This window comes from Hipposideros armiger, unplaced genomic scaffold, assembly GCF_001890085.2.
Source record: "Hipposideros armiger isolate ML-2016 unplaced genomic scaffold, ASM189008v1 scaffold_96, whole genome shotgun sequence".
In the NCBI taxonomy this organism is placed as follows: domain Eukaryota; kingdom Metazoa; phylum Chordata; class Mammalia; order Chiroptera; family Hipposideridae; genus Hipposideros; species Hipposideros armiger.
The window spans coordinates 558,790-584,569 of record NW_017731446.1 but is presented as its reverse complement, the minus strand read 5'-3'; the positions used below and the strand labels follow the sequence as shown (position 1 = coordinate 584,569).

The 25,780-nt window shown below is 36.3% G+C and overlaps 1 protein-coding gene across 7 annotated transcripts in view; it reads right to left on the bottom strand.

The window, feature by feature from the left end:
- The window catches only part of PPARG (peroxisome proliferator activated receptor gamma), a 124,938-nt gene that overhangs the window by 22,613 nt on the left and 76,545 nt on the right, over positions 1-25,780 (bottom strand). For all 7 annotated transcript variants that reach the window (XM_019646063.1, XM_019646058.1, XM_019646059.1 and 4 more), the window contains 3 exons: positions 25,579-25,748; positions 15,366-15,504; positions 5,617-5,816 (listed from right to left, as the gene is read on the bottom strand). In XM_019646063.1, the coding sequence (XP_019501608.1) occupies positions 5,617-5,816; positions 15,366-15,504; positions 25,579-25,748 (509 nt within the window). The remainder of the gene's footprint in view (positions 1-5,616; positions 5,817-15,365; positions 15,505-25,578; positions 25,749-25,780) is intronic.

Below are 25,780 nucleotides of genomic sequence, written 5' to 3'. Positions count from 1 at the left end.
ACAGTGTTCCTTAGTACTCCAATACATCAGCATTTTAATATGTGAGTTATAAAAGGGATTATATATGAACGCTCTATGTTTTCAGCTCCTTGAATAATAAAGTAGCAAGTTAAAGGAGATAAATAAGAAAGTCACCTAATAAAACAGATGATTCTCGTGATTTCTCCAATTTGGGAGGTTGAAATGAGTGTAGTAGACAACTCTACCCTCTCACAAATGATCATTGGTAACCATGTCAGAGTTAAAAATGGCCTGGAAAAAAGTGTACTTCGTCTCATGGGGTTCTCCTGATATTCTTGAAAAATTAGAGCAAAGGCACAAGAAAGAAAATTGAATTCTTAGGATCTTGCTTCTTCATTTTGTTTCCTTCTTTCTTTTTATACTTCTGACTGACTTTCATCCTTTTAGACACACATAGTTCTCCTCAATTAGTTCTAGTGTGTGAATGTTAATCCAAAATGCAATAGTTGGGTTTCCTCAACCTCTTTCTAGTTTCTGCCCCTGTTGAGAACCATGGGATTTATAGAGCTAAAGGGGTCTTTAGAAATAACCTACATCGTTATTTTCTGACGAGGTATGAATACACTGAAGCCAAGAGACGTTCCAAGGCCAAACAGCTACTTATAACAAATCTGAACTAGAACTAGATCTCCTGACTCATGATTAGTTCTTTTCTCTTTCTATTGCTGTCTCCATGACTTCCCCGCTTTTTATTTTTTAAATAGAATTACTATTCTGGGAGGAATTGGGGCTTTTAAACTGAAGCTCTTATAAGCTGAGATCATGGAGTCAGTGCCTTTTGAATTATTATTTCCTAGAGGGCTAGTTAAGTGCTGTATGAGAAGTTTGAAAGTTCCAAATATAATTTTGTTTTCCTGCATGGTTTAGAGATTTAAGACAAATAAAAACTTTACAGGAAGAATTATTCACACTTAATGAACTAGCACATAACCACTGCTCTTAAAAAAAACATCGATTGCCAGCCAAAACATTACTTAGCTGGCAAACAAGGGTATTGGCCAACTGAGTCTAATCATTAAAAAGAAAAAAAATCCAACTGCTTGTTTTCTTAACTATATAGAATATTCTCTTTTAAAATTTATTGTCTGAAAGAACACTATTGGTTCAAATATATTACATCTTTAGCTACTCTTAACAGTCTTGGCAATAAAAGAATTTACTTTATTAATATTAATATATGAACTAATGATCCCAGGAGCCCAACTTCCTCAGTAGCCATTAAAACGAAACAGCACTACTGTCCTGCTCTTTATTTATACTGGGGTTCCAAGGTCTCTTCTCTGAGGGCTTGTCTCATTCTGGCTCATTCAGGCTTTTCCACAGATAAAGGGGAAAGACACCATACTTTGTTTAGCTGTAAGTGTAGGATTTAAAAGCACAGATATATTTCCAATAGTTTGAGCTACTAAATTTGATGGCCACTGTAAATTTTAGAATGTGAAAACTGAAATGGGTACAAAACTATTTTTACAAAATTTTACATTTCCATATTGGTTTTATTTGTCACCAATTTCATTTTTCATACACTATTTAGAAAAACCATTTTCATCATGGCACTGGTTTGCTCTTTTAATTATAAAAACAGTGACTCCACACGTACCCATCATAAGCAGTGTGCTGCTTTGGGATGCAAAGTCCAGTATAGTACAAATAACAAGTTTTATTCCTTATTTGCAGATAGAGTACAGCCAGGGCCTCGCCATCTCTTAGATATGGAGTGAAAAGTTGGCAGGCACACCAAGGGTTTTTCTATTTATTATTTTATGACAAACCATGGCACTGAAAATGGTTTCTGAAAACCACTCTCTGTTTATTTTCATCAACAAACATGGGATCATGTGACAATGATACACCCAGTATGATCATCACATCAGGGTAATGGTCAAACACTGGGAACTTCCAAAGTCCATTCGGTTCTCAAACTGCCTTCATGAAACACAGTCCCCTACTTCTAGCATATTCACCCTTTCAGAGTTTAGCAGGAGCTCTTAAAGGAAGGGTCTAGGCTGGCACAAGCCACTGAAAGGGAAACAAACTGTGGGAGAGTCAGTTCCATTGCTATCTGAGGGTGCTAAAAGGCCTATTGCTCCTAAAATTCTTTTCCAGTGATCCGTTTTTGGTGATTCCATATCCTGTCTTTTCCTAGCCCTGAGCCTAAAATTCCCAAGCATTACTTTTTTTAGGCAAGACAATGAAAAATATATCCTATTCCAAAGACATGATGTTCAAGTAAAAAAGATAAGAGGGGAGCGGGAACATTTATCTGTCCATTTATCTGTTTTTGAAAGGTGCAAATGGCACCAGGGAATAAGATAGAGAAGGAAGTTAAATTGGGGATGGAGGAGCCTTGGTTGGCCTGCAGGCAAATGCTAGTGCTGGGCCTGAGAGAGAAGACTAGCCTGCATTCCATCAATGAGACTGAATAGGCAATGGTTAAATTAAACAGTAAGCTAAATCTAAAGAATGGCTTCTGCAATAAAGCCATTTCCTTTTCCAAAGGTTCTGGGTAACTGGTCATCCACTAAGCTGAGTGGCCTTCCCCAGGCTTGGCCTGACCAACACTAATGACATCAGTTTTAAGCAGGGTGTATAATGAGACCCGAACTGCTCTACGGCACCAGCCACAGCCACTTTTCACATCTCTCACCCTCTCAAGAGTCCATACTTCTGCAAAACTTTTCCTATCAATTCAAATCTTAACTTTCATAAGTTTTGGCCAAGAGATAACATAACACCCCTGAGAAAGATGCTATCAAATGAATAACATGACCATGTAAGATAAAGAACAAACCACTAGTCTCATTGGAAATCACATTTTGGATTTTTTTTTCCCCTCTCCCATATATCCTCTGAACTATTCCTTTCCACCAGTACTTAATTTGATTTTGCAAGATAAGGAAAAAAGAGAGAGCCAAACAATTCCATTTGAGTTTTGTGTAATCAGGGAATGGATTATTTTAATTTGGCCCAGTCTTTCTTTCCTTTCCGGACCCTAACAAGAGGCAATTCTGTCTCTATCCAGATCATGAATGATGTCCAGTTTGGTGAGCAAATATTGGGCTAGAGGCCCTCTGTTGAAAGTCCAGAATTTCAAAGGGCATAGGCAATAGTTTTTAATTCAATTAAGCAACACATCTCAAGTAACTACTATGGGCAAAGCACAGTCCCAGTTACTATAGGGGGAAAAATGACAAACAGTTGGCCTCTGAACTTGAAAAGCCTACAATTAAGCATTTTGCAGCCCTCTCCCTTAAAATAGCTTAATACCTATTTATCCCATAAAGAACCTGCAATTATCTTATTTTTAACTCAAAGATTTAGAGCCAAAGAGATAATTGGCATGAGGTTTTTAAGTGACGTACAGTGGATTTGGGCTCTGTGCCCTTCAGTCACACACAGAAGCGTATTTTGGCCCCAGGTACTGTAAATTTAAATTCTTGACTACTGGGGAAAATTTTTTAAAACTGTCTTCCCCCTACCTTTCAGGTACTATTAAATCGGTAGGATTTCCAGCATGAATTGCAGGTCTGGACTGGGAGCTAAAGAGAAGGTGAGAAAGCAGCTTCTGGAAATTAAATGGCCCATGGCAAAACTGTGGCAAACAATTTGTTTTAGGGCTCGTTCCATTATCGCCCCTTCCTAGTTCTGGGGCTCCCAGTCCCCACTTCCTTATCCCATTCTAGCTCTCAGTAAACTGCTGCAATCTGCCTTAAATTGTTAACCCTCTTTAGTCAACATCACTAAAGTTTTCCTTTTATTTCTGTCCCTTTAAAGGTACACAGTTTCTCTTCTGTAGTCAAATCAGCTATACAGAGGGCTTCATTTGCTTTTGTTTTGTTATGCCCCGATTTTTTTTTTCTTTTTCACTTAATGACTACATAGACTCAGCTTTACTATGACCTGTAGTCTGTAAATGTGTGCGGAAGACAGTCCTAGTTACTATAATTCAGGAAGAACAAAACAGCACAAAGAAAATTTCCTGACTGTGAATATATTGGGCTAGCAGAACAAGGTGGGAAATTCCTGCTGGGCTCAAAACTGATAAAAATAAATCACACCGTGGAATATGTCCCCAAGGTGAAACTTTTCTCGCGTACAGGTCAGCCTGGCTCACTGCTAGCCAATGGGGAAGACCAACTTCGGGGGGGTGGGGGGGGGAATGCCATGTTCAGAATGACTGAAGCGGTGGGCCAAAGGCCCGCCGTGGGGTCTTGGTTTTTCCACATGCTAACTGTGTGGTCTCAAGGCAAAATGTTTAACCCTCATTTTCCTCATCTTTACAAAGAGGGTAATAATAGGAGCCAAAGGATGGTTGTGTGTCTTGAACATATGAATGTGTAAGATTTTTTAAAATTGTAAAGAACTGGATACAGGTCAACTACTGATAAGGGATCAGTCAGAAAACTTATGGTCCTTCTTGGCATTTGGCTCTTTACACAGTAACATCCCACGGGAGTTTTCTTTTTCTTTTAGCTGATTCTACACTGTTTATCTAAAAAGAGGGAAAATAACTTATTGAGATAGTCATCAAAATACATTAAAGGGTAACGAAATGTTCCCCAGTAGGGATAAAGTTGCATCTATCTATCAAGTAGCTGCATTTCATTTGGAAATAAACGATAGCATACAAGGGCTCTCAAGGGCTTGGATGCTATCTTCTGATGTGCTCTGTGCATCTTACTAGGCTGCTGCAAACGTTACAAAGTCAGACCCTGCCTGTATAAACCAAGGAGCAGATGACCCACCTGCAAGCTGATGGCAGAATTGGGACTAGAATTCAAGTAGAGTTATATGTTGTTTTAATATGATTCCATGTAGCTTTCTCAGATTCCTATCAGAGAAGAATTCTGCTTCTTGGAAAACTTGATTCTATAACAATTCTGGGTTTTCTAAACAGTGATAGTGAACGAGCTTGAGATGTTTGAGAATTCACTGGAGTAGCCCAGGCAGCTCAGAGCCTCACAGAAGATAAAATGCATACGCATAATAAAAGGATAAAGCTTCCAGTTACCCAGAAATTATCACTAGAGCGCCATGAGGATAGAAAGGTAATATAATATCTGGAATGTATTTTTTTGTCCCAAGTGGAACTTCGTAAGAGGTAACTCTAGTAGTTCTCCCAAAAGGTAAAATAATGGGACTGAATACCTTTTCCAAACCTGGGTCAGGAAAGTAGGGCTGCATGAATCAATATACTTGTGACCAGTTACTTTGATGCCAAGAAAAGAGACAGATCCTGATGGGGGTTGTTAGGGTGAAGGAGCTTTAGTTCATTTGTTCAAATTAAGATGGCCTGTATATTTTTATACTATTCTCAAATAATTTATTAGGAAAACCTGAAGGACTTTTTCCCTTTTCAAAGTAACTTTTACTTAAAATAACTTTTACTTGTCCTATCTGAAAACATTTCCTTTCCTGTGATTCAGACTCAAGCCTGCAATATGTAACAGCCAACAGCTGAGCAGTAACCCTGCGTTATGTGTGTGTAACATGGTCAATCATTTCCTCAAAGGAAAAAACAACAACAACAACAATAACAACAACAACAACAATAAACCCAGCCACCCCAAACGAAGACAGTAGAAGAGAACTAACTGATTTATCTGTTGTCTTTCCTGTCAAGATGGCCCTCGCCTTTGCTTTGGTCAGCGGGAAGGACTTTATGTATGAGTCATACAAATGTTTTGCCAGGGCCCGGAGATCAGCAGACTCTGGGTTCAGCTGGTCGATATCACTGGAGATCTCTGCCAACAGCTTCTCCTTCTCAGCCTGTGGCATCCGCCCAAACCTGATGGCTATAGAGGAAGAGAAATGACAGGATGAATCATTGAAATACTGCTGTTCTGAATGCACACTGTTCTCCTGCAGCCCTAACGCCCAGAGATCAGAGCCATTCCTCCCCGCTACGGATCTCAAGTCCTGGTTTCTATCTACAACCATGCTCACATTGTTATTCCACGGCAATTGCACAGGCCGATAGTAAAAATTAAATTGCTCACTTCCTGAATTAAAAAAGTAAGGCATGATCTTGCCAGGAAGGTGAAAGAATCTAAGGGTTCAGCAAAGAAAGGAAACTAAATTTACTTTGAAATAATTGAGAGCCAGCTCCTACTCATCCCTCAAGACCCAACTCAAATGTCACCTTCTTTGTGAGAATTTCTCTGACACCTTCAAGCAAAATTTATTATTCTTTCCCCTGTATCCCAACAGCCCTTCATGCATACTCCAATGATAGCAGTTTCACTCTGGGACTTTATTTTACATGTCTATTTGTCCCCTTCTAGAACAACATCCTGGAGGCCAGGGACAATGTCTTACTCATCTTTGTATCCTTGCCATTTTAAATAAGGTCAGGCGCTAAAAGGATCAACACATTTCATGAATTAAAGGAAGGAATTGTGCAGAGTTCAAAGTTGTACAGACACAGACTTTGTTCTCAGGGAGTCTGTACAATCTGTTTTGCCCTGTTATAAAGAAATATGGACGGTGCTTTTGTTCATGTTATTAGGCCACAGAGTACTTTAATATTTAGTGGAGAAAAGCCATAATTATTCCCCTGACTCTCCAGGATTATCACTTAATGATGTTTGTCAGAAAGACAGTTTCCTTAACATTTGGTTTCCTGTGGGGTGAGGAAGTGTGAAAGAAGAAAACTAAAGAAAGGAAGGCAAAGAGGAACATTTAAGAGAGGTTTGTAAGGCTTACATTGGGGAAAAAAATCATCTGTTTGTAACTCTTACAACTCAAATATGTTTTTCTTCCTCCCTACCAATACTAACCGGAAAATACTATTATTTTTTTACTAGTTATCACACCTCATTCTGGGTGCTTACAATGCTGTTTAATTTAAAGCTTTACAATTTTCTTTTATTGATATATAATCGACATATAACAATATGTTCGTTTCAGGTGTATAACATAATGATTTGGTATTTGTATATATTGTGAAATGATCACAATAAGGCTAGTTAACATCTATCACCACATATAGTTACACATTTTTTTCTTGTGATGAGAACCTTTAAGATTTACTTCCTTAGCAACTTTCACACATCCAAGACAGTATTATTAACTATAGTCACCATGCTGTACATTACATCCCCAGGACTTATTTATCTTATAACTGGAAATTTGTACCTTTTGACCCCCTTCACCCATTTTGCCACCCCATCACCCTGCATCTGGTAATGACCAGTCTGTGTTCTTTGCATCTGTGAGTTAGGGTTTTTGGTGTTTTTTTTAAGATTCCACATATAATGAGATCACACGGTATATGTCTTTCTCTGTCTGACTTATTTCACTCAGCATAATGCCCTCAAAGTCCATCCATATTGTCACAAATGTCAAGATTTCCTTCTTTCCTGGCTAAGTAATATTCCGTTGTGTATAATTACCATGTTTTCTTTATCCATTCATCCAAATATGAACACTTGGGTTGTAGGTATATAATATATGCTTGATGAATTAAATATCCAAAATATCAAGTTTGACAACAAAAAATGAGACAATATGTCCATTGGGAAGTTTGGGAAAGTGATCATGAAAGAGAGCACCCAGTAAGAATTAGGGCATATTAAAAGTAGAAGAAATTTTGGAGTAAAACTTGGAGAAAATCAGAGTCATATACTGAAACAGAGGTAGTTAGAACCACCAACCATCTTCTGCTCTTTAACTTTAGTTGTTTACCAGAGCACACAATACTGTCTCCTCACTCAGTGAATAACTATTGAGTGTCTACTGTGTTCCAGATGCAGTTCTAGGCTCTGGTTACTTTTCACAGGTAATAAACTATAAATACACACAAAAGTTTACATACCTAGGAAAGCACTTTTCTCCTAATGGGTAATCCAAAAAGTTAATTTAAAATAAACAAACAGCTAAAGATAGTCACTTGTTACATTTACTAGTCCTGCTTTTCCATAACCTAAGAAAATGGCCAAAATCACTTTTAAACATAATTTTAGAATTAGGAGATATTAAAGCAAAAGCCTTTTGCTACACCTAAATAAAATGTGAAATTTATAAGTTGAAGTTCCCCAAAAGGCTAAATCTTAAGAACAAAATCTCTGTATTAGTCAATAATCATGCTGCAAATTAGATTCAATTAACTATCAGTGCAAGTAATATATAAGTGATTTTATCATTTTTACATACCAGAGGCCCAACAAAAGAGATGAAAAATACATCCCATTTGGTGGGATTAAATTTGCATAAAATATATGGAAATCTGAAGTGGTAGAAGAAATACAATTTTTTATTTGTATGCATTTTTAAGGGAGAAAAAGTTGATTTTATTTTGTTGCTTTTGACTCCCATTAATAATACCTACCAACCTCATGTGAGGTGATACAAGGCATAGAAAGTGTTTAGCCCAGTCTTGGCACATAGTAATGCTAAATAAATGCAGCTTTTATTACTTGTGGATGAAGAGGTCTAAGGCAACTATGGTTGCTGTGGGCTATCGGTAGACCAGGGTGTAGCCACAGCACACTGACCTAGATTCTTTCCCACAGGTAAAGAATAAGCCCTGAAAACCTAATCTCTCTATCTGTCCATATGTCCATCATCCATCCATCCATCCATCCATCCATCCATCCATCCAGCCATCCATCCATCCACATCTCTCTCTCTCTCTCTCTTTAACTTGTTTAGGGAATGGTGTTTTTTAGTGAAGTAATTCTTGAACCTGTTACCACCCATTGGGTGGAGAACGTGTGAACCAAGAAGATGGAGGAATTCTCTCTTTGGACTACTGTTTTTGAAAAGACTGAAGTTAAAGCTTAGCAATAGAAGATCAAAGTTCTAGAGACTGGTGACCAGAAATACAAAGGCTGAGCGTGCCCATACACAGGTATATTCTCGTAAATCTTCTACCACGGCTGATTAATCTTAAAAGACAAAGGGAAATGCTCCATGAGTCACTGAGGGAGAGCTTCTGGTTTCTCTGGGAGTCAATGGAATGACCACTGCAGTTGGGATAGTCAGGAAGCCTACTTTCTAAGTTTCAGCTCTGTGAAAAACAACCTAAGTGGCTTAACCTCTCAGGTCTTCAATTGCTTTATCTATAGAATGAGGGGTTTGGAAAAGACCTCCAAAGATTCCTTCCTTTAGCTCTAAATTTAGCTATAACATTCTACAGCCCTTGATGACACAGAGTACTGGGGAACCTCTCTCTTTTTAAAGCAGTATTTGTCTAGTCTTTGAAGCCCTGAAAAAAAAAAAAGACACATTCTTTCTGTCCTACAGATTTAGCACATGTCACATAGAGCAACTTCCAGAATACTGTCATTCAGTGTCATATTTGGGATAATTAATCACCTACAGAGAATTCATGTAGTTTTAAAAAACTGTCAATATCAGAATCACTACACACCCTCCAGGAAGGATAGGTTTGGTAGAGACTCATTCATTTCTGGTGAAAGTGTGTCGGCATACCGTTATGTAATACATTTTTCCTGAACTGAATGCAGTTCACTACTAGCATATGACAGATTCAGCATTGTGTCTTTAGTACTGATTTTACTGAACACACAAACTCCAAGCACATGGAGTATTTAGATATCCCACTCTTTGGATCTGGGAATAGCACTTAGAAACAATGTTTCTTAAAGACAATTAATGACATGTTTTAAAAACATGTATCTAATTGTTGAAGCATCAGTGACAAACACTACTTCAGTACAAAGATAAATTAAAGCAGATTTTCAAAGTAGTAAATCAAAAGAAAATAGAAAAATTAAATAAGTTGAGTATTACTGAAAATATTTTTGTCTTTCAACATCTAAAGGGTGCTATCATACCAGGCTTTTGACAACTTGTAAAGTTGTCTCATGGTCAGTTTCCCCACTTTTAACATTTTTTTCTTTGCAAAAGTCTTATCATAGAAATAAGACTTATATAACATTATTGCTTTTCATATGGTTGTTGCCAATAAGTTATGTTTTCCACCTCTCTTTCTTGATAAAAACAAACTGCACATTTTGAGGTTTTGCAGAATTTGGCAATCTAACAACTCTCATTTTCTAGCTTCTCTAAAGTAAACCAGGAGCAACCTGAATATTAAATCTTTTTTATGTAGGTGTAACATTTTTTCAAACGATTTGTAGAGGACATTTAAACATTTGCCTAGGTTTCTTTTCAAAGTAGAGAAACGCCACTGCCTCATGTTCTGACTCAATCTCTCATTCTCTGAAGTCTTACTTGACATTATTTAATTCATTCATTGAGACACTGTGTTAGACAGACGATACGGGTGGTGGGGCCAGGATGAAAAGGACGTGTGTAGTAGGGGAGACCCTAAACATACACATATTATTCTTCCTCTCATGCACCTCTCTTTACTCACTCCTTTTCCACCTAAGCAGGTGTTTAAGGTTCTGACCCTACTATTACCTCCCTTTTATGCTATCTTTTGCCCACTGAACTTATTGAAAGAGTGGTTGGTCTTCCCTCTCCGTCGGCGTTTGTCACTTACTATTTACTTCCCAACCAACTGCATCTGTCACCTCATTTACATTTACCAAAACGTTGCTCTTAAAAGTTCCTAATGCTTTTCTCCCAGCCAGATCTAGGGGCCTCTTCTAAGTACTTCTTCTACTTGAGCTCGCCAGCATTCTACCGACCTTGACTCATGTTGACCTCCTCCACATTCTTATTTTAAAAATTTCTCAAGCTGGTTTCTGCTTTTCTGGTTCTCCTACCTTTCTGCCTGCTACTTTCCGGACCTCTTTGATGGCCCCTTGCCCTTCACTTATATTGTTTTTCCTAGTTTGACTTTCTCTCTAACTCACAAAATATATATGTAAATGACTCCTGCCTACTCTTTCCTGGATCTGGATCCTTATTTTTCACCCTTCTTATATTCCTTTATACATGGGTGCTGGATATCCCAAAAGCACCTCAAATACAACATAAAACTCAATTCTTTATTTTCCCCTCCAAGCTGTCTCTCCTTCCCGTTTTCCTTTCTTTGTTACTTCATTCTATCATCCAAACCAGACACTGAATAATCTTTGACAACCACTCTTCTCCTCAGACACCTGTATTCATTGGTCACTGCTTTGATATTTCTCTTACTTCCATTTCTCCCCCCCCCATCCCAATGTCTTAGTTAATAACATTGCACTGGTGTTCTGATGAATTTTCCTGATTTTCCCCTCTCTCATTTATCCTTTTTACTGTTGTCTGCAGGAGTTTGGTTTTTGGTAATAATGATCTATCTGGTCACTCCTTTGCGTTATAAGGCAAAATGCAGTGTCAAGGAAACGCATCATGCACAAAGAGGGAGAATGGGGAATTAGAACTCTCATGGAAGAGAAGACATTTGAACTGGGCCTTGAATGCCAGGTAGAATTGTGACAGGGAACCAAAGGACAAAAGCGCACAGGTATTCCATCTTAGGACATTTTCCAGAAACAGCAAAGTACACAGTTTGCCTGAAATATTTCAGGAAAAAGAGGGGCAGTGGGATCAGGTGGTGGAGGCAAGACTGTGGACTGTCATGAATGCAGGCAGGTGTGAGTGACAGCCACCATGTGTATTAAGACTTCTTACTTTGTTATATTTTCTGAAAGTTAACATTTGGGTAATTTCCCGTTATACCACAAAGATGACTAAAGAAAAAAAGAGTAACACGTTGAAGTTTAAATTTATTTGCCATCCAGGCTTTTCTTTTTTGTAATATACAGTACAGCTTCTGTTTACAAGGAAGGAGAGAATTACCTTTAAAACGCTGAGTGCCACAAGAAGTTGTGCAACCATTTTTCTGGATTTTTATGAAACCACTGAGAAATTATTTTTAAGCTGTTAGCTTTTGAAAAAAAATTATATAATAGGACATCTTAATCAGCAAAGCTAAGGTTTCACTAACTTTTGTATTTATGAAAAGCATAATTTTCAAATCTCAGTTGCACAGGGAAACCTAGCTGAATGGCTTATGAGTAACGTAAACCGATTCTTTTCTACTTTGGATTATTTTTTTAAATGCACAGCCTATGCTTATTATTTTATTACTTAGTTCATACATGAAAAGCAGCTCTGAATATGAAATACTGACTAGTCAAATTTTTAATGACTACATTACTAAAAATGAAGAGAACACAATAAAATATGATTGTCAGAAATTTTGTCAGCAGAACTTGAAAACAAAACTTATACTTCGAAAAGCTATAAAAATGTGTGAGTGCCCATTTAACTGAAGAAGTAACATTAATCTATGAGAGTATTTTCATCAAGATTCTGTAGATACCAGCTTCACTAATTCAAAATGTAAAACAAATAATAGTGGATGCAATGATCCTTTAGTAAGTTAATTCTGGGTAGCCCAGGAAGTTGGCTCTTTATTTCTGCTTTACTTGCATTTGGGGCCTTTCTCTAAAGGTGTGTGGACAGGGTATTGAACTGGCTGTGCTTGGGACAACTCAGGAAGGCTTTGGAGCAATCAGCGGGACTGACCCATGGTCTAGAAATGATGGATTATTAAATGACCAAAATCACTGCAATGTGTGTTTATCTTGATCATTACAGAAAAACAAGACATTTGCTCCCAAAGCACATCAGCCCAACACCTGGGTGCTTTTTCTACCCAATTCTGAAAATGGATATTTGAGAAACAACTAGAAGTTTCCAGCCAGAAGAATGCTGAATTCATGTCCTTCTACGATGTGTAGGCTGCACGTCACAATCAAAATATAAGTTCCATCTGATGATGGACTCATATACCATTAGCCAACCACACCATTTATACTTTCTTTAGCTCAGACTGTTTTTGTACTCTGGGGCTACATCATTATGTATGATCATCAAATGTATTGCCTTAAATTACTGAGTAACTGATCAGAACATATAGAAGACCTGATTCAGGCATATGAATTATATTTTTATGGCACCCAAACATATAGGTGGAAACTTTTAAATTTAGGCAACTGACAGATGCCAGGTGCCTAAATATTTGGGAAGACTGTGACATTGTCTATAAGATATGGAAGAGCTGGTTGAAAAGTGAAAAATTTGGTGAGGTAGGCTGTAATTTTTAAAGGTGAAAGGTCTTAGCAATCACTGATTTCAATGATTTCCCACCAATATTCCCCAGGGTTCTTAAGGCTCCTTGCCGGTTACTTCAAAAGCCTCCTTCAAAGCTGGGAGTGGGTCGCTAACGGGGAAGCTAAACACATTATGGACTCAACAGAGATCCAAGAGCAGAAATAAAAGCAACAGAGAACGGAGCAAATTTGCTTTAGGGGATGTTTTCTTTTTGTGCATACTGAAAACAAGGAGGTGCTGATTTGGGTATAACACTAGAAGCCTCTTTTGATAAGTTGGTGGGTTATTACACTTAGGTTCATTCATATAAAACATTAATAAAAAGGCATCCTATTGTATATGAATGGAAACCTCATTACTGTTGGCCTCATGTTGGCCAAAGCAATGAATTTTAAATAGTGACTAAGATCGCCTAGAAAACTTTGTATTTGGAAAATGTTACTTTCATCAGGGAAATAGGCAAAAACTAATCAACAAACTGATCTACAGTTGTATAGATCAAATGGATGTTTTCTGTTCTGTGCAGCAAACATATTCCCATAAAACCCTGAGAGAAGGGATTTTCTTAGTCATGTTTGCTATCCTGTAAGTGTTGAGCTGCATAAGTCTTTGATACCATGACATTTAATTCCTTTTTTTTTTGCCTTTGCAAGAAGAACTAACTGAACACTCCCTATCAAGACTGCTCTTCTCTCTAAATAGAATAAGCTAATAGTCATATGACGTCCAAAGCTGACCTTATTCAGCTCATGATAACTTTCTTTGACTTTCCTGGGAAAAGAAAATTATACCCTCAATACCACATAGGCTGGGCTTTAAATATTATTTGCCTATAAATAATAAGCCATAAAAGATATATTTTACATGAACATGTACAAGCAACAGGACATATATTTCACATCAATGTATGCAGTGGCAATTTTTTAAGGACAAAAACATAGCATTGAAAGCAGAATTGGCCTGCTTTACTAGGCAGTCTTAGAGATAATGACCTCAAAGTCAAAGATTTCTTCATAAAGATAAAATAAGTTTATTGCAACTTGATTGCATCACCTAAAATACAACCCTTGACTTGAAAACATGCCCTTATATTTTATGAGGTCAGAAATAAAAAGGAAATGGGTGAAATCAAACCAGCAAATTACTTTGTAATCAATGACTGCAGTTGTATACTGCTACACAGCACATGTAATTAATTGCTGAGGAAAGTTGGATTAAATTGCCTTCCTGTGTAGTATAGCTAATAGATCTATTTGTAATACTTTCTTGCCTTTAGAGGAAATGACCCATATTCATGATAAAAATATAATTTTGTCAACTATTTTTAAAGGGTAGGATATCAACCAGTTAGTGACTCCCAAATATCTTAATGATTTCCGCTGTGAAAACCAAACATCAGCAAGATGGAACCAAAATTTAATTTTTACAGATACTTTGGAGTCCTTACAGATGAAGACTGACTTTAAAGATTATCCTCTTGCTAGATCCATTTTGAGAGAGGTGAAGGCAAAAGAAAGAAAAAACAGGATGTACAATGAAATGAGACTTTGGATTTAATTTGATCACTTTGGCATTTTACATTTCTTGAGCCCATAATGAGTTTTTAAAGAACTGACTAATACTTAACAAATATAATAATTTCAAATTACATCAAAATTTGTTTTGTGAGCTAGTTAGCCAATCATAGCTAAATGGAAATCAAGAACTACTTCTTCAAACAGGTCTATCTTCCATGATTTTATTGAGTTAGTTCTATAATTCATGAAAACATTAGATATGGGGTTTAAAAAGTAGAAGTTTTGTGGAACGTTAAAATATTTGCTTTATCCACAAGTCTGTATGCTCCTTGAAGTCAAAGCTACTGCTATACCAAGAGAAAAAAACAGTACATAAATCTAAATTCTGATACGCCATTAAAAGTTCCATATCCAGAAATCTGCGGAATTTTCTTACATTTAAAGTAGGAAAATACTGATACACCTAAGTATAATTCTGTTTTTAATACTATTAAAGCAACATAAAAATTAATCACAATAATCACTACATTTGTTTTAAAATACTACGGTTATTTCCATCACTTATCAGATTTTCAAGTCTTTTTCTCCCATCATGGCAGATGTCCAACCACACAGATACTGCACCAATAGCTTAAAAATCTGAGAAATGCTTTATCAGCATGCAATATTCTAAAAGCTGGCATTCTGTGTTAAGACCGTGCACATTTTCAGCAATGGCCCTGGTGTCTACTGACCTGGCGGCCACAACGCGAGTTATAAAGTATGTGGTGCTAAGTGCTCACTTACCATTGTGAGACATCCCCACCGCAAGGCATTTCTGAAACCGGCAGTACTGACATTTATTTCTACTTTTTTTGTGGATCCGACAGTTAAGATCACACCTATCATAAATAAGCTTCAATCTGATTGTTCTCCGGAAGAAACCCTGCAAAGGGATAATGGAAAAAAAAAAGAAGCAAATTTTAAGACTTTGTGACATATGGAAGCAGCAACACATGGCTAAAGGCGGATTGGTCTGGGTATCGGAAAAGGTAGGTTCTTGATAGAGTTCTGTCACTGATGACTTAAGACAAGTCACTTAACCTCTCTGAACCTCAATTTTCTTTGCCGTAAAATAAAGACCCAGAGAGTTTCAGTGTCCTGTTTTAGCTCTTAGACAGTGACCGCATCCAACTAATATCATTCAATGTATTTTGGCTCCACATTTCAGCATGCTCTAAGAAGTGCTCTGGATTTAATGTAATGCGAATAAAACACCATGTAATCAGTTCAGTCTCTCTGCATAACCATTCCAACAGCATGCCCCAGCCCTTAAAATTGTGCTAAGCAGTTTGGCAAAGTTATAATCATTTCATTCTAAAATATGATCAGGGCCAATAAAAATCCACATGTGGATAACTTTTTGGAATTCTCTATGTTGCATAATTTCCTACAGAATTGGTTTCATTTATTTATGCAGTTGAAAGAGTGCCTCATAATCGTTGTAGCCCACAAACAAAAAGAAATAATAGAAAATAACACAAGAAATAATATATAAATCGTCAGAAAATCAACTGCTATCCCCAAATAGCAAATATGTCAATTTGAGGCTTAACTGAATGCTGTTACAGTTATATTTTTTGAAAAGACCTGAAAAAATTCTAATCTGAAGTGTTTTCTAGCTCCATTTCTTTTTGTTCAGAGCATTCGTATGGATTTCTATTGTGTTCCTTTTCACGAGAAACTCGGTTCTTAATTATTCCAAATTGATCTGGTCCTGTTTGGTACCAAAAGCATTGAACTAGTATCGATTCTGCCACTGACATGCATGTTTACTTTCTCCACATTTCTGTCTTTATCTCTAGACAAGTACATTCTACTGCTTGCTGGACATCTCCACTTGGAAATCTCACAGCCATCTCGAACCCAGCATGTCCAGCACTGAAGTCCTCATCTCACCCTGTAAACTTAACTTCATTGCAGCATTTCCCATGCTCCCGCTTTGTCAAGCCAAAATCCTTGAAGTCACTCTTGACTTCTCTCTTCCGTGGAAAGCTCTTCCTTTAAATATACACTTGCTTAGTTCCCTCATTGCTTCGAGTTTTGCTAACTCCTCAACTTCTCAGTGAGGCCAATCTACCCTATTGAACACTGTGGCCTGTCCCTCCCCCACCCCCCTCCAGGAACTCTTGATCTCCTTTACTCTGCTCTAGTTTTTCTTTTTCTTTTTTTTTTCTTTCCCAATAGCACTTATGACTTTCTAGCATACCATATAATTTACTTATTATATTTGTGTTTATTTTCTGCCCCTCTCCCACTGCCCAATTAAAATTTTGAGCTCTGTTGTGGCAGGGATGGTATCTTACACCCCCCGGATGTAGCCCAAACACCAACAATAGTGCTCCATTAAAAACTGTTGAATGAATACGAGATGCATGTCACTTAGCTTCCTTTCTGGGCCTCATCCTTTCCATCTGTAAAATGAGGAGGTACCTCTAGTTCTGATATTTTGTGACCCTAAACTATGGCTGAGATATTACAGGCCATTGGCATACTCCTTTCCTTTTATTTTTTGTTGTGGTCTTAGTAAATGTAGTATTAATTACAAACACGTAGAAAGTACATGTAATTGTAGAATATAATAATTATCATACATGAGCCGATTGTCCAACCCAAGATTTAAAATCGTGACCAGAATACTTATGCATTTTTCTTGTATCCAACTCCTGACCCCCATGTGACCTTGACAGAGTAATCATGCTCAATTTTTTGTTTATCATTTCCTTGACCTTTAAGAATATATAGTTTCATCACACAGTATGCAAAACTAAATAATCCATTTCTTAGTTATGTTTGTTTTGGGGCTTTATTAAATGGTATCATACTTCATGGTTTGTTTGTTTTTGTATTTTCCTTTTTAAAAATTTAATATTAGGTTTCTAAAATTTATCCACTTTGTGTGAAGCTAAGATTTATTCATTTTCATAATTACATAATATCCTATTGTAAGACTACACCAGTTTATTAACCTATTCTCATGTTGATGGATGTCTGAATGTTCCCAATTTTTTGCTATTATGAACAGTGCTTCTATAAATATTCTTGTAAATATTTTATGATGCATATGTACAAGAGCCCTAGGAGTGGAGTCTTGGATTATATATTTGAATGTGAAATTTTATAAGACAATATCAAATTGTTTTCCAAAGTGATTATTATCATTTTACACCCCCACCAGCAGTTTATGAAAGTTCCATTCTCCCCAACTTGTTAATGTTAGACTTCTTAAGTTTTGATAATGTAGTATGTATAAAATAGAATCTAAGTAGGATCTTAATTTGTACTTCCTTGATTTTTCATTTCCCAGTTTTCTAATGGATTGTCTTTCCCTTAAAATTGAATTTTAGATATTCTTTATATATTCTAGATGTTAATCTGCTGTCTGATATAGGTGTTACAAATATCTTTCCTTCCCATGGCTTACTATCCTTGAAATTTACTACTTCAGTCTTATTTTTGTGTGATTTTTGCCATTGTGATAATATATGTTTTATGATATTCTTTAACTGCTTTTCTGATCTTCACCTTTTAAAACTAATATTAGTGGCTGAAAATGCTGCTTAGATAGTTGACAATGAGGCAGGTCCCAGAGTGCTCAATTATTAGGCATGGTTGGAAAGGAAGGTTTTTGATGAGAGAATTACGTTATTTAAGTTTAACCTTATAATGCAAATTTTTGCTTTGACTCATATGATGTCTTTCAAAGTGCATCACATTCTTTTTGTGATTATTCAGGGTCTTTCAATGTTAAAGGATAATCATTCTGAATATCACATGTGTAGTATACGTACATAAAATCTTGAACTGAATATATACTTGTACAGTCTCTAGCACACTACTCAGAACTTACTTTTTTTAAAATACCAATTTCATGATAACCAACTGTTTTCTTGTCGTTTGGCTCTTTCGAGAAATTTAGCAAGGAGGATATAGGCTATTACTAAGTGTCTTTCTATAAAATCATTGATTCAAAGAATGAAGCAGGTTTCTCCAATGTTTCAAATTACTGATAAAGAAACACTCTTTAAAAACACTCTTATGTGTTATTTCAGGGTCCACAAAACAATGTGCAATTGCAAAAACTTACTCTTATGATTATCATGGAGTCTGTGAATTGGTGTGATGGAGAAGTATCAGTCACCATTTCAGAAAACTGTTTTGTGTATATATTTATTCAAAAGACTTCATATTTGCCTATGAGAAGGTGATGCCTGTTTTGGTTGGTTTTGCGTTTTAAAAAATTTTCTCCCATCTCTCCTTAATTGCTTTACTTTTAACAAAACTCCAGGTGCAATGAGACCTAAGAATGCTATTGTTAATATTACAATGAGATTAAAAGCCCTGTATTCAGTTTTCCTATGAAGTGTATGGCACTCAGAAGCTGAGTCAACGAGCTACCACCGGCAGGTGGGAATATACTAAAAACTGTTCCTGAGGTAGGTTCTTACACAGAAATACAAAAATAGGTTACACTCTATTGTATGGAGAGCGTATTTATGTAAATATCTTTAGGTAAGTCTATGGTTCTAAAATGATCTTTCACTAAAGATACAAAAACATAACAAAACCCATTAAAGAAAAAAATAAGTATCCAAATTTAAGAAGAAGACAGCTTTGCAAGCTCTAAGGTGTTTATATGTTTTAGTAGCTCAAAGGTTATATTTTACCTAAGTCTGTAATATTAATACACCCAAGAATATGCCATTATTTCATTTGAATTGAAACCCAAACTTTTTATTTGTTTTAGAATTTTGGCAAGAATTAAACCTATTCCACTGGCATTGTAAAATCGTTTAAGAAGGCCTACTAACAGCTCTCTTAAGCAATGTAACTATTCTTTTCAATCCATAAATCAGTCTGCAGATTTGTGGTAACTGTACTTTAATTATGGGTATATCCTATATTCTATTGTGATGGCAAACATTAAACTGTCAAAGTACCTTTCAGAAAATACAAACAGGTGAGCAAAACACATTTGCGAATTTCATTTTCCTGGCTTATCATTGAGTGCTGTATTATAGATAAGCTAAAGAGATATCTCTGATTACAGCCAGTCACTGCTCATTTAGCTGCATTCAGAGTATGGCAGCAATTTTGTTTTGTTCCAAAGTAGCAAAGAATGAGTATTCTTCAGCCTCAATGCCTTATAACAGTGGTTTTCAAACTTTTTGAACTCAGGACCCCTTATGCTCTTGAAAATTGAGTACTTCAAAGAGCTTTAATTTATGTGGGCTATATTTACTAATACTCATCAGACTAGAAATTAAAACTGAGACATTATTATGTGTTAGAACATACAGGCAAACATTCCAGTAGTCACCAGAGCTATATTATCATTCCATGTCATGTAGCTTCTGGAACATTCTACTTATATTCCTGACTGAATCACAGTGAAAATGGTAAATAACATAGTATTATTATGAAAATAGTTTCAATCTCATGGGTGCTTTGAAAGAGCAGACCCCTAGGGGTCTCCAGACCTCACTTTGAGAACTGCTAATTTATAGTTGGAGAAGTCAAATTATATTATTCCACTAACATTTTTTTTTGCGTTTTTTTAAATTTTTATTTTTATTATTATTAGTCCAGGTGTACAAAACAATGCAATAGTTATCATTTTCACCCCTTACAAAGTGACAACACCCCTCCCCCCATCCACTGTCCCCTCACCACCGATATCATACATATCTATTACAATTCCATTGACTCAATTCCCACACTATACTCCACATCTCATGACTATATATATATTAAATTATAGTTGACATATAATATTATTCAACGGCAGCTTCAGATGTACAGTGCAGCGGTCAGGCCTCTACACCATCTATGAAGTGGTCTCCCTAACAAGACATGAGTCCGTCTGGCCGCCTAAAAGATATTTACAACATTATTGATTATATTCTCCAAACTGTCTTTTCTATTCCTGAGGCAATATTGTAGTTACCAATTTGTCTCGTCCCTTCCCATTCTCCCTCATCCCCACCCCCTCCCAACTAGCAACCCTGTTTTTCCTCTGTGTCTCTGAGACTATTTCTGTTTACATTTCTCATTTATTCAGTTCTTTAGATTTCCACATATAAGTGAGATCATATGGTATTTGTCTTTCTCTGACTCATTTATTTCACTTAGCATAATGTCTACTAACATTTTAAAAATTCTCATCTTTAAAATGAATAGATGTCTATTTTCCCTTCCAAAGATAGCATAACCTTCTTTGCACTTTTTTTGCACTTATGAACATTTATATTTTTAAATCTCAAATGGAAATGTCATTCATTCATTGATTTATGTCCTTACTTATTACCTGCCTTTTTAAAAATTATTATTATTATAGTTTCAGGCATACAAAACAATGTAATAGTTAGACATTTACACCCTTCACAAAGTGATAACCCTCCTTAATCTACTACCCACCTGACATCGAATATAGCTGTTACAATTCCACTGACTATATTTTCTATGCTGTACTCCACATCCTCTCTCTCTCTCTCTCTCTCTCTCTCTCTCTCTCTATATATATATATATATATATATATATATATATATATATATATATATATATAAATTTTAGTTGACATTCAAAGAAGTCTGTAATCTGTATCTGGATGGTTTACAAGTTACTGCAGGTGAGTATACAATACTCTTAATTTTCTTCTATTGTTTTTGTTTGTTTATCTATGGTTGGTTAAGGATTCACCTGAATTCTTCAGGTTTTATTAAGTGTGTACTCTCCATCTCTGCCTTAGAACCCTTCCTGTTCCTAGCTTGAAGACACATGGAGTTTCTCCTCCCTCTTTGCCTTTTTAAAAATTTTTGCTTCTTTCTTCTTTGCACACTTTTTATAGTCAAAGTTTTTGTGCCCTCAGAACGTAGCTTTCATCACCATAACCAACTACTGATAATGTTTCTGTCTTTCAATTTTTAGCTGTTCTCAATAATGTTAACTTTCCACAACTATATGACTAATAGAATCGTGGCAGAACCATTTACTTAAATGTTCTAATTTTCTAAGTGCTTTATCAGTCCCTAAAAAAACAATAGTTTATTGTGGAAACTTAACCAATCATACTGTTTTCATTTATCAACGTAAATTACCAAGATGACCAAACTGAATGGTTTCTTCAGATAGTTCTCAGAGTTTAGCAACAATTTACTCACTAAAAAATTGTATAACTTTACAACAAAATGACGTTTTTACTACTCACTGACATCTTAAATAATTAACTATATATAATGATTTCATATAAGATCTCAGATATTTTAGCTTGGTTTTAATAACATAATGAGTGAGTTCTAGTGTTTTAAATGAAAGCATCTCTTGCCAGTAGTTTTGTAAGCAGTCATGTTGGAATTTTAGACCTTAGAAGTGAGTAAGACCTTGGATAGCTAATTTAACCAAGTCGTTTTATACATGAGGTGACTGATGGTAAAGCGTTTCTGTGACTGGCTAGTGGCTTTGGGCAAGTGGGCCAGGTGACTACTAGCTTGTCTCTTTTCACTTTACAAGGTTGCCTTTAGAGTAATAAACTGAATTGCAGAAATTTTAGAGATCATTTAACTCAACACCATTTTATAGATGTGCAAAAGGTGGTTAAAAATGATACCTGCACAAGCGTCTTGCACAATATCTGGTGCATAGCAGAAATTCAATAAATATTTATTTTACTTTCTTTTTTGTCCCATGATCCAGTTAGGAACCCAGATGTTCTAATGTCTACCTAAATGCTATTGTATATCTTTTTTCTGAATAAAAAGCCCAACTGAGGATTGAGTCTGACTTATATAAGCAGTGTTTACTTTAAAAGATAAATACTTTAATAATATTTTATATTATAAAACATATTTATTTCAAATTTGTATTTATAAAAATTCATAAAAGATAAATACTCCTTTTATAAGGTAAATATGAACAATTTGTTCTGATTCCTGGAGTATATAATAAAAACTATTTTATTACTATGTTATTCACTTAGCATATTAAAATTAATTATTTTAAGAGACCACATATTAAAATATGAGTGACTTAACATTCTCCTAATAATTGGGAAGAATATTACTAAATGTTTGAACTTTGCAAAATGTCATTTTTCACAAAGAAAAAGGTTATGAGAAACAGAACTTCCTTTCCAAAATAGTTATATCTCTTTGCCTCTCCATAATACGAGTACATAGCTCAAACTGATGCTTGAATAAGAAAATGCAGGGCACTGGTTTAGGAGTCATAGATACATGTTCTAGTCCTAGCTCTGCCATTTCCTGATGGATGGCCATGGGCAAGTCTTACTAATTCATAATTTCTACATCTGTAAAGTGGCCATAAATAAGTTCAACCCTACAGGACTGTTCTAAGGCTCAAATAAAGATTATCTATCTATCTATCTATCTATCTATCTATCTATCTATCTATCTATCTATCTAATCTGTCAAGCTTTATATATATAAAATATTACATGGTATAGTGGAAATAAAAACACTGGAAGATTCAGGAAATCTGGGTTCTGGGTCAGCTCATCACTGTCTTGCCATGACACCTTGATCAAGTCACTTTTTTTTTATTAGAGATTTTTAAATTAAATATATTGGAGTGACATTGGTTAGTAATCATATAGGTTTCAAGTGTACAACTCTATAATACATCATCTGTATATTGCATTGTGTATTCAATTCACCACCCAAAGTCAATGTTCCTTCTGTCACCATATATTTGACCCCCTTTACCCTCTTGTGCCATCTCCTCACCCCCCGACCCTCTGGTAACCACTAAACTGTTGTCTGTGTCTATTAGTTTTTGCTTATTTGTCTTGTTTGTTGCTTTCTGTTTTATATCCCACATATGAGTGAAATCATATAGTTCTCATTTTTTTGTCTGACATTTCACTTAGCATAATTTCAAGATCCATCCACGTTGCTGCAAATGACATTATTTCATCTTTTCTTAAGGCTGAGTAATATCCCATTGTATATATGTACCACATCCTCTTTATCCAGTCATCTATCGAAGGACACTTTGGCTGTTTCCATGCCTTGACCACCATGAATTATGCTGCAGTGAACATAGGGGTACATATATCTTTACAGATAAATGTTTTCAGATTTTTGGGGTAGATGCCCAGAAGAGGGGTTGCTGGGTCATATGGTAATTCTATTCTTACTTTTTGAGGAACCTCCATACTCTTTTCCATAGTGGCTGTACCATTTACATTCCCACCAGCAGTGTATGAGGGTTCCTTTTCCTCCACAGCCTCTCCAACACTTGTTACTTGTTGATGAAAGCCGATAGCCATTCTAGTAGGTGTGAGGTGGTATCTCATTGTGGTTTTGATTTGCATTTCCCTATAGCCAGGGAAGTTAAGCATCTTTTCTCATATCTGTTGGCTGTTTGCATGTTTTCTAGGGAGAAATATCTGTTCAGATCCTCTGCCCATTTTTAAATTGGATTGTTTGTCTTTTTGTTGTTGAGTTGTATGAGTTCTTTATATATTTTGAGTATTAGCCCCTTATTGGAGGTGTTGTTTGCAAATATCTTCTCCCATTTGGTTGGTTGCCTCTTTGTTTTGTTGATGGTTTTTTTTTTTTTTGCTGTGCTGAAGCTTTTTCGTTTGATATATTTATTCATTTATTTTTGCTTTTATTTCCCTTGTCTTTGAGGTCAAATTCACAAAATCCTCTCTAAAACCAAGGTCCATAAGTTTAGTCCTATGCTTTCTTCTATGCAATTTATTGTTTCACATCTTATATTTAGGTTTTTGATTCATTTTGAGTTAAGAATCAACATAGTTAAAATGGCTATACACGCCAAGCAATACAAAGATTTAATGCAATCCCCATCAAAATCCCAATGACATTTAAAAAAAAATAGAACCAAAATTCATCAGATTTGTATAGAACCACAAAAGACCCCGAATAGCCAAAGTAATCCTGAGAAAAATGAAACAAGGCCAAAGGTACCACATTCCCTCACTTCAAATTATTCTATAAAGTGACAACAACCAAAACAGCATGGTATTGGCAGAAAAACAGACACACAGACCAATGGAACAGATTTGAGAACCCAGAAATGAATCCACATATATATGGGGAAAATTTTTCGACAAAAGAGCCAAAAAAATACAACGGAGAAAAGAAAGCCTTTTCAATCAGTGGTGCTGGGAAAACTGGAAAGCCACATGCAAAAGAATGACTAGACTGTTATCTGTCACCATCTACCAAAATTGTCTCAAGTCACTTTTTAAAAACCATCTGCAAGATGCAAGGGTTGAATTAGATCAGTTGCTCATAGAACTAATTTGGAGAAAGGAAAGTGAGGCAAAATAGCCCTGCTTTTATCAATTTTCTTAGGTTTTCAAATATATCATTTGAATAATGGGTTTTATAAAAAAAAAAGATTTGACAATATTATCTCAATTCCTTGTCATGTGTTTGCAACAGAAAATAAAATAATAGGGCCGGCCGAGTGGTGCGATGGTTAAGAACTGGCTTGGGACGCCAGAGGGCCCCGGTTCGGATCCCACATATGAGGGCCAGTGACACTGCCCTCCACAGCTAAGATGCTGAACAACAGCTCAACCTGGAGCTGGGCTGCCGTGAGTCACCGGCGACGGCATAGGCTGCAGCCCCTGTGGCAGTGGGTTGCCATGGGCTACCGTATGTAGCCAGCAGCCAGCGTGAGCGGCCAGCAGCCGCCGTGAGCGGCCGTCCAGAAGCCAGCGACTGATCTGCCTCGCCCGGGAAGAGTGCAATGATGGTGCCAACTTGGGCCAGTGAGGCGACATCCTCCACAACTAGACTAAAGAACAAAAGGACAGCAACCTGTCTGTTCCCCTTCCCCCAATTCCCCAGCGCTGTTCCCATCCCCCAATTCCCTAATAAAAATCTTTAAAAAATAAATAAATAAAATAAAATAATAGATAAATTTTCAGCAAAGTCCTTGAAGAAAGAAAAATATATATTTTTTTACCTTGCATCCTTCGCAAGCATGAACTCCGTAGTGGAACCCAGAAGCTTTATCTCCGCAGACACGGCATTCAATTGCCATGAGGGAGTTGGAAGGCTCTTCATGAGGCTTACTGTACAGCTGAGCCTTTTCAGAATAATAAGGTGGGGATGCTGGCTCCACTTTGATTGCACCTGTGTATAGAAAAATGTGAGCAGGTCATTAT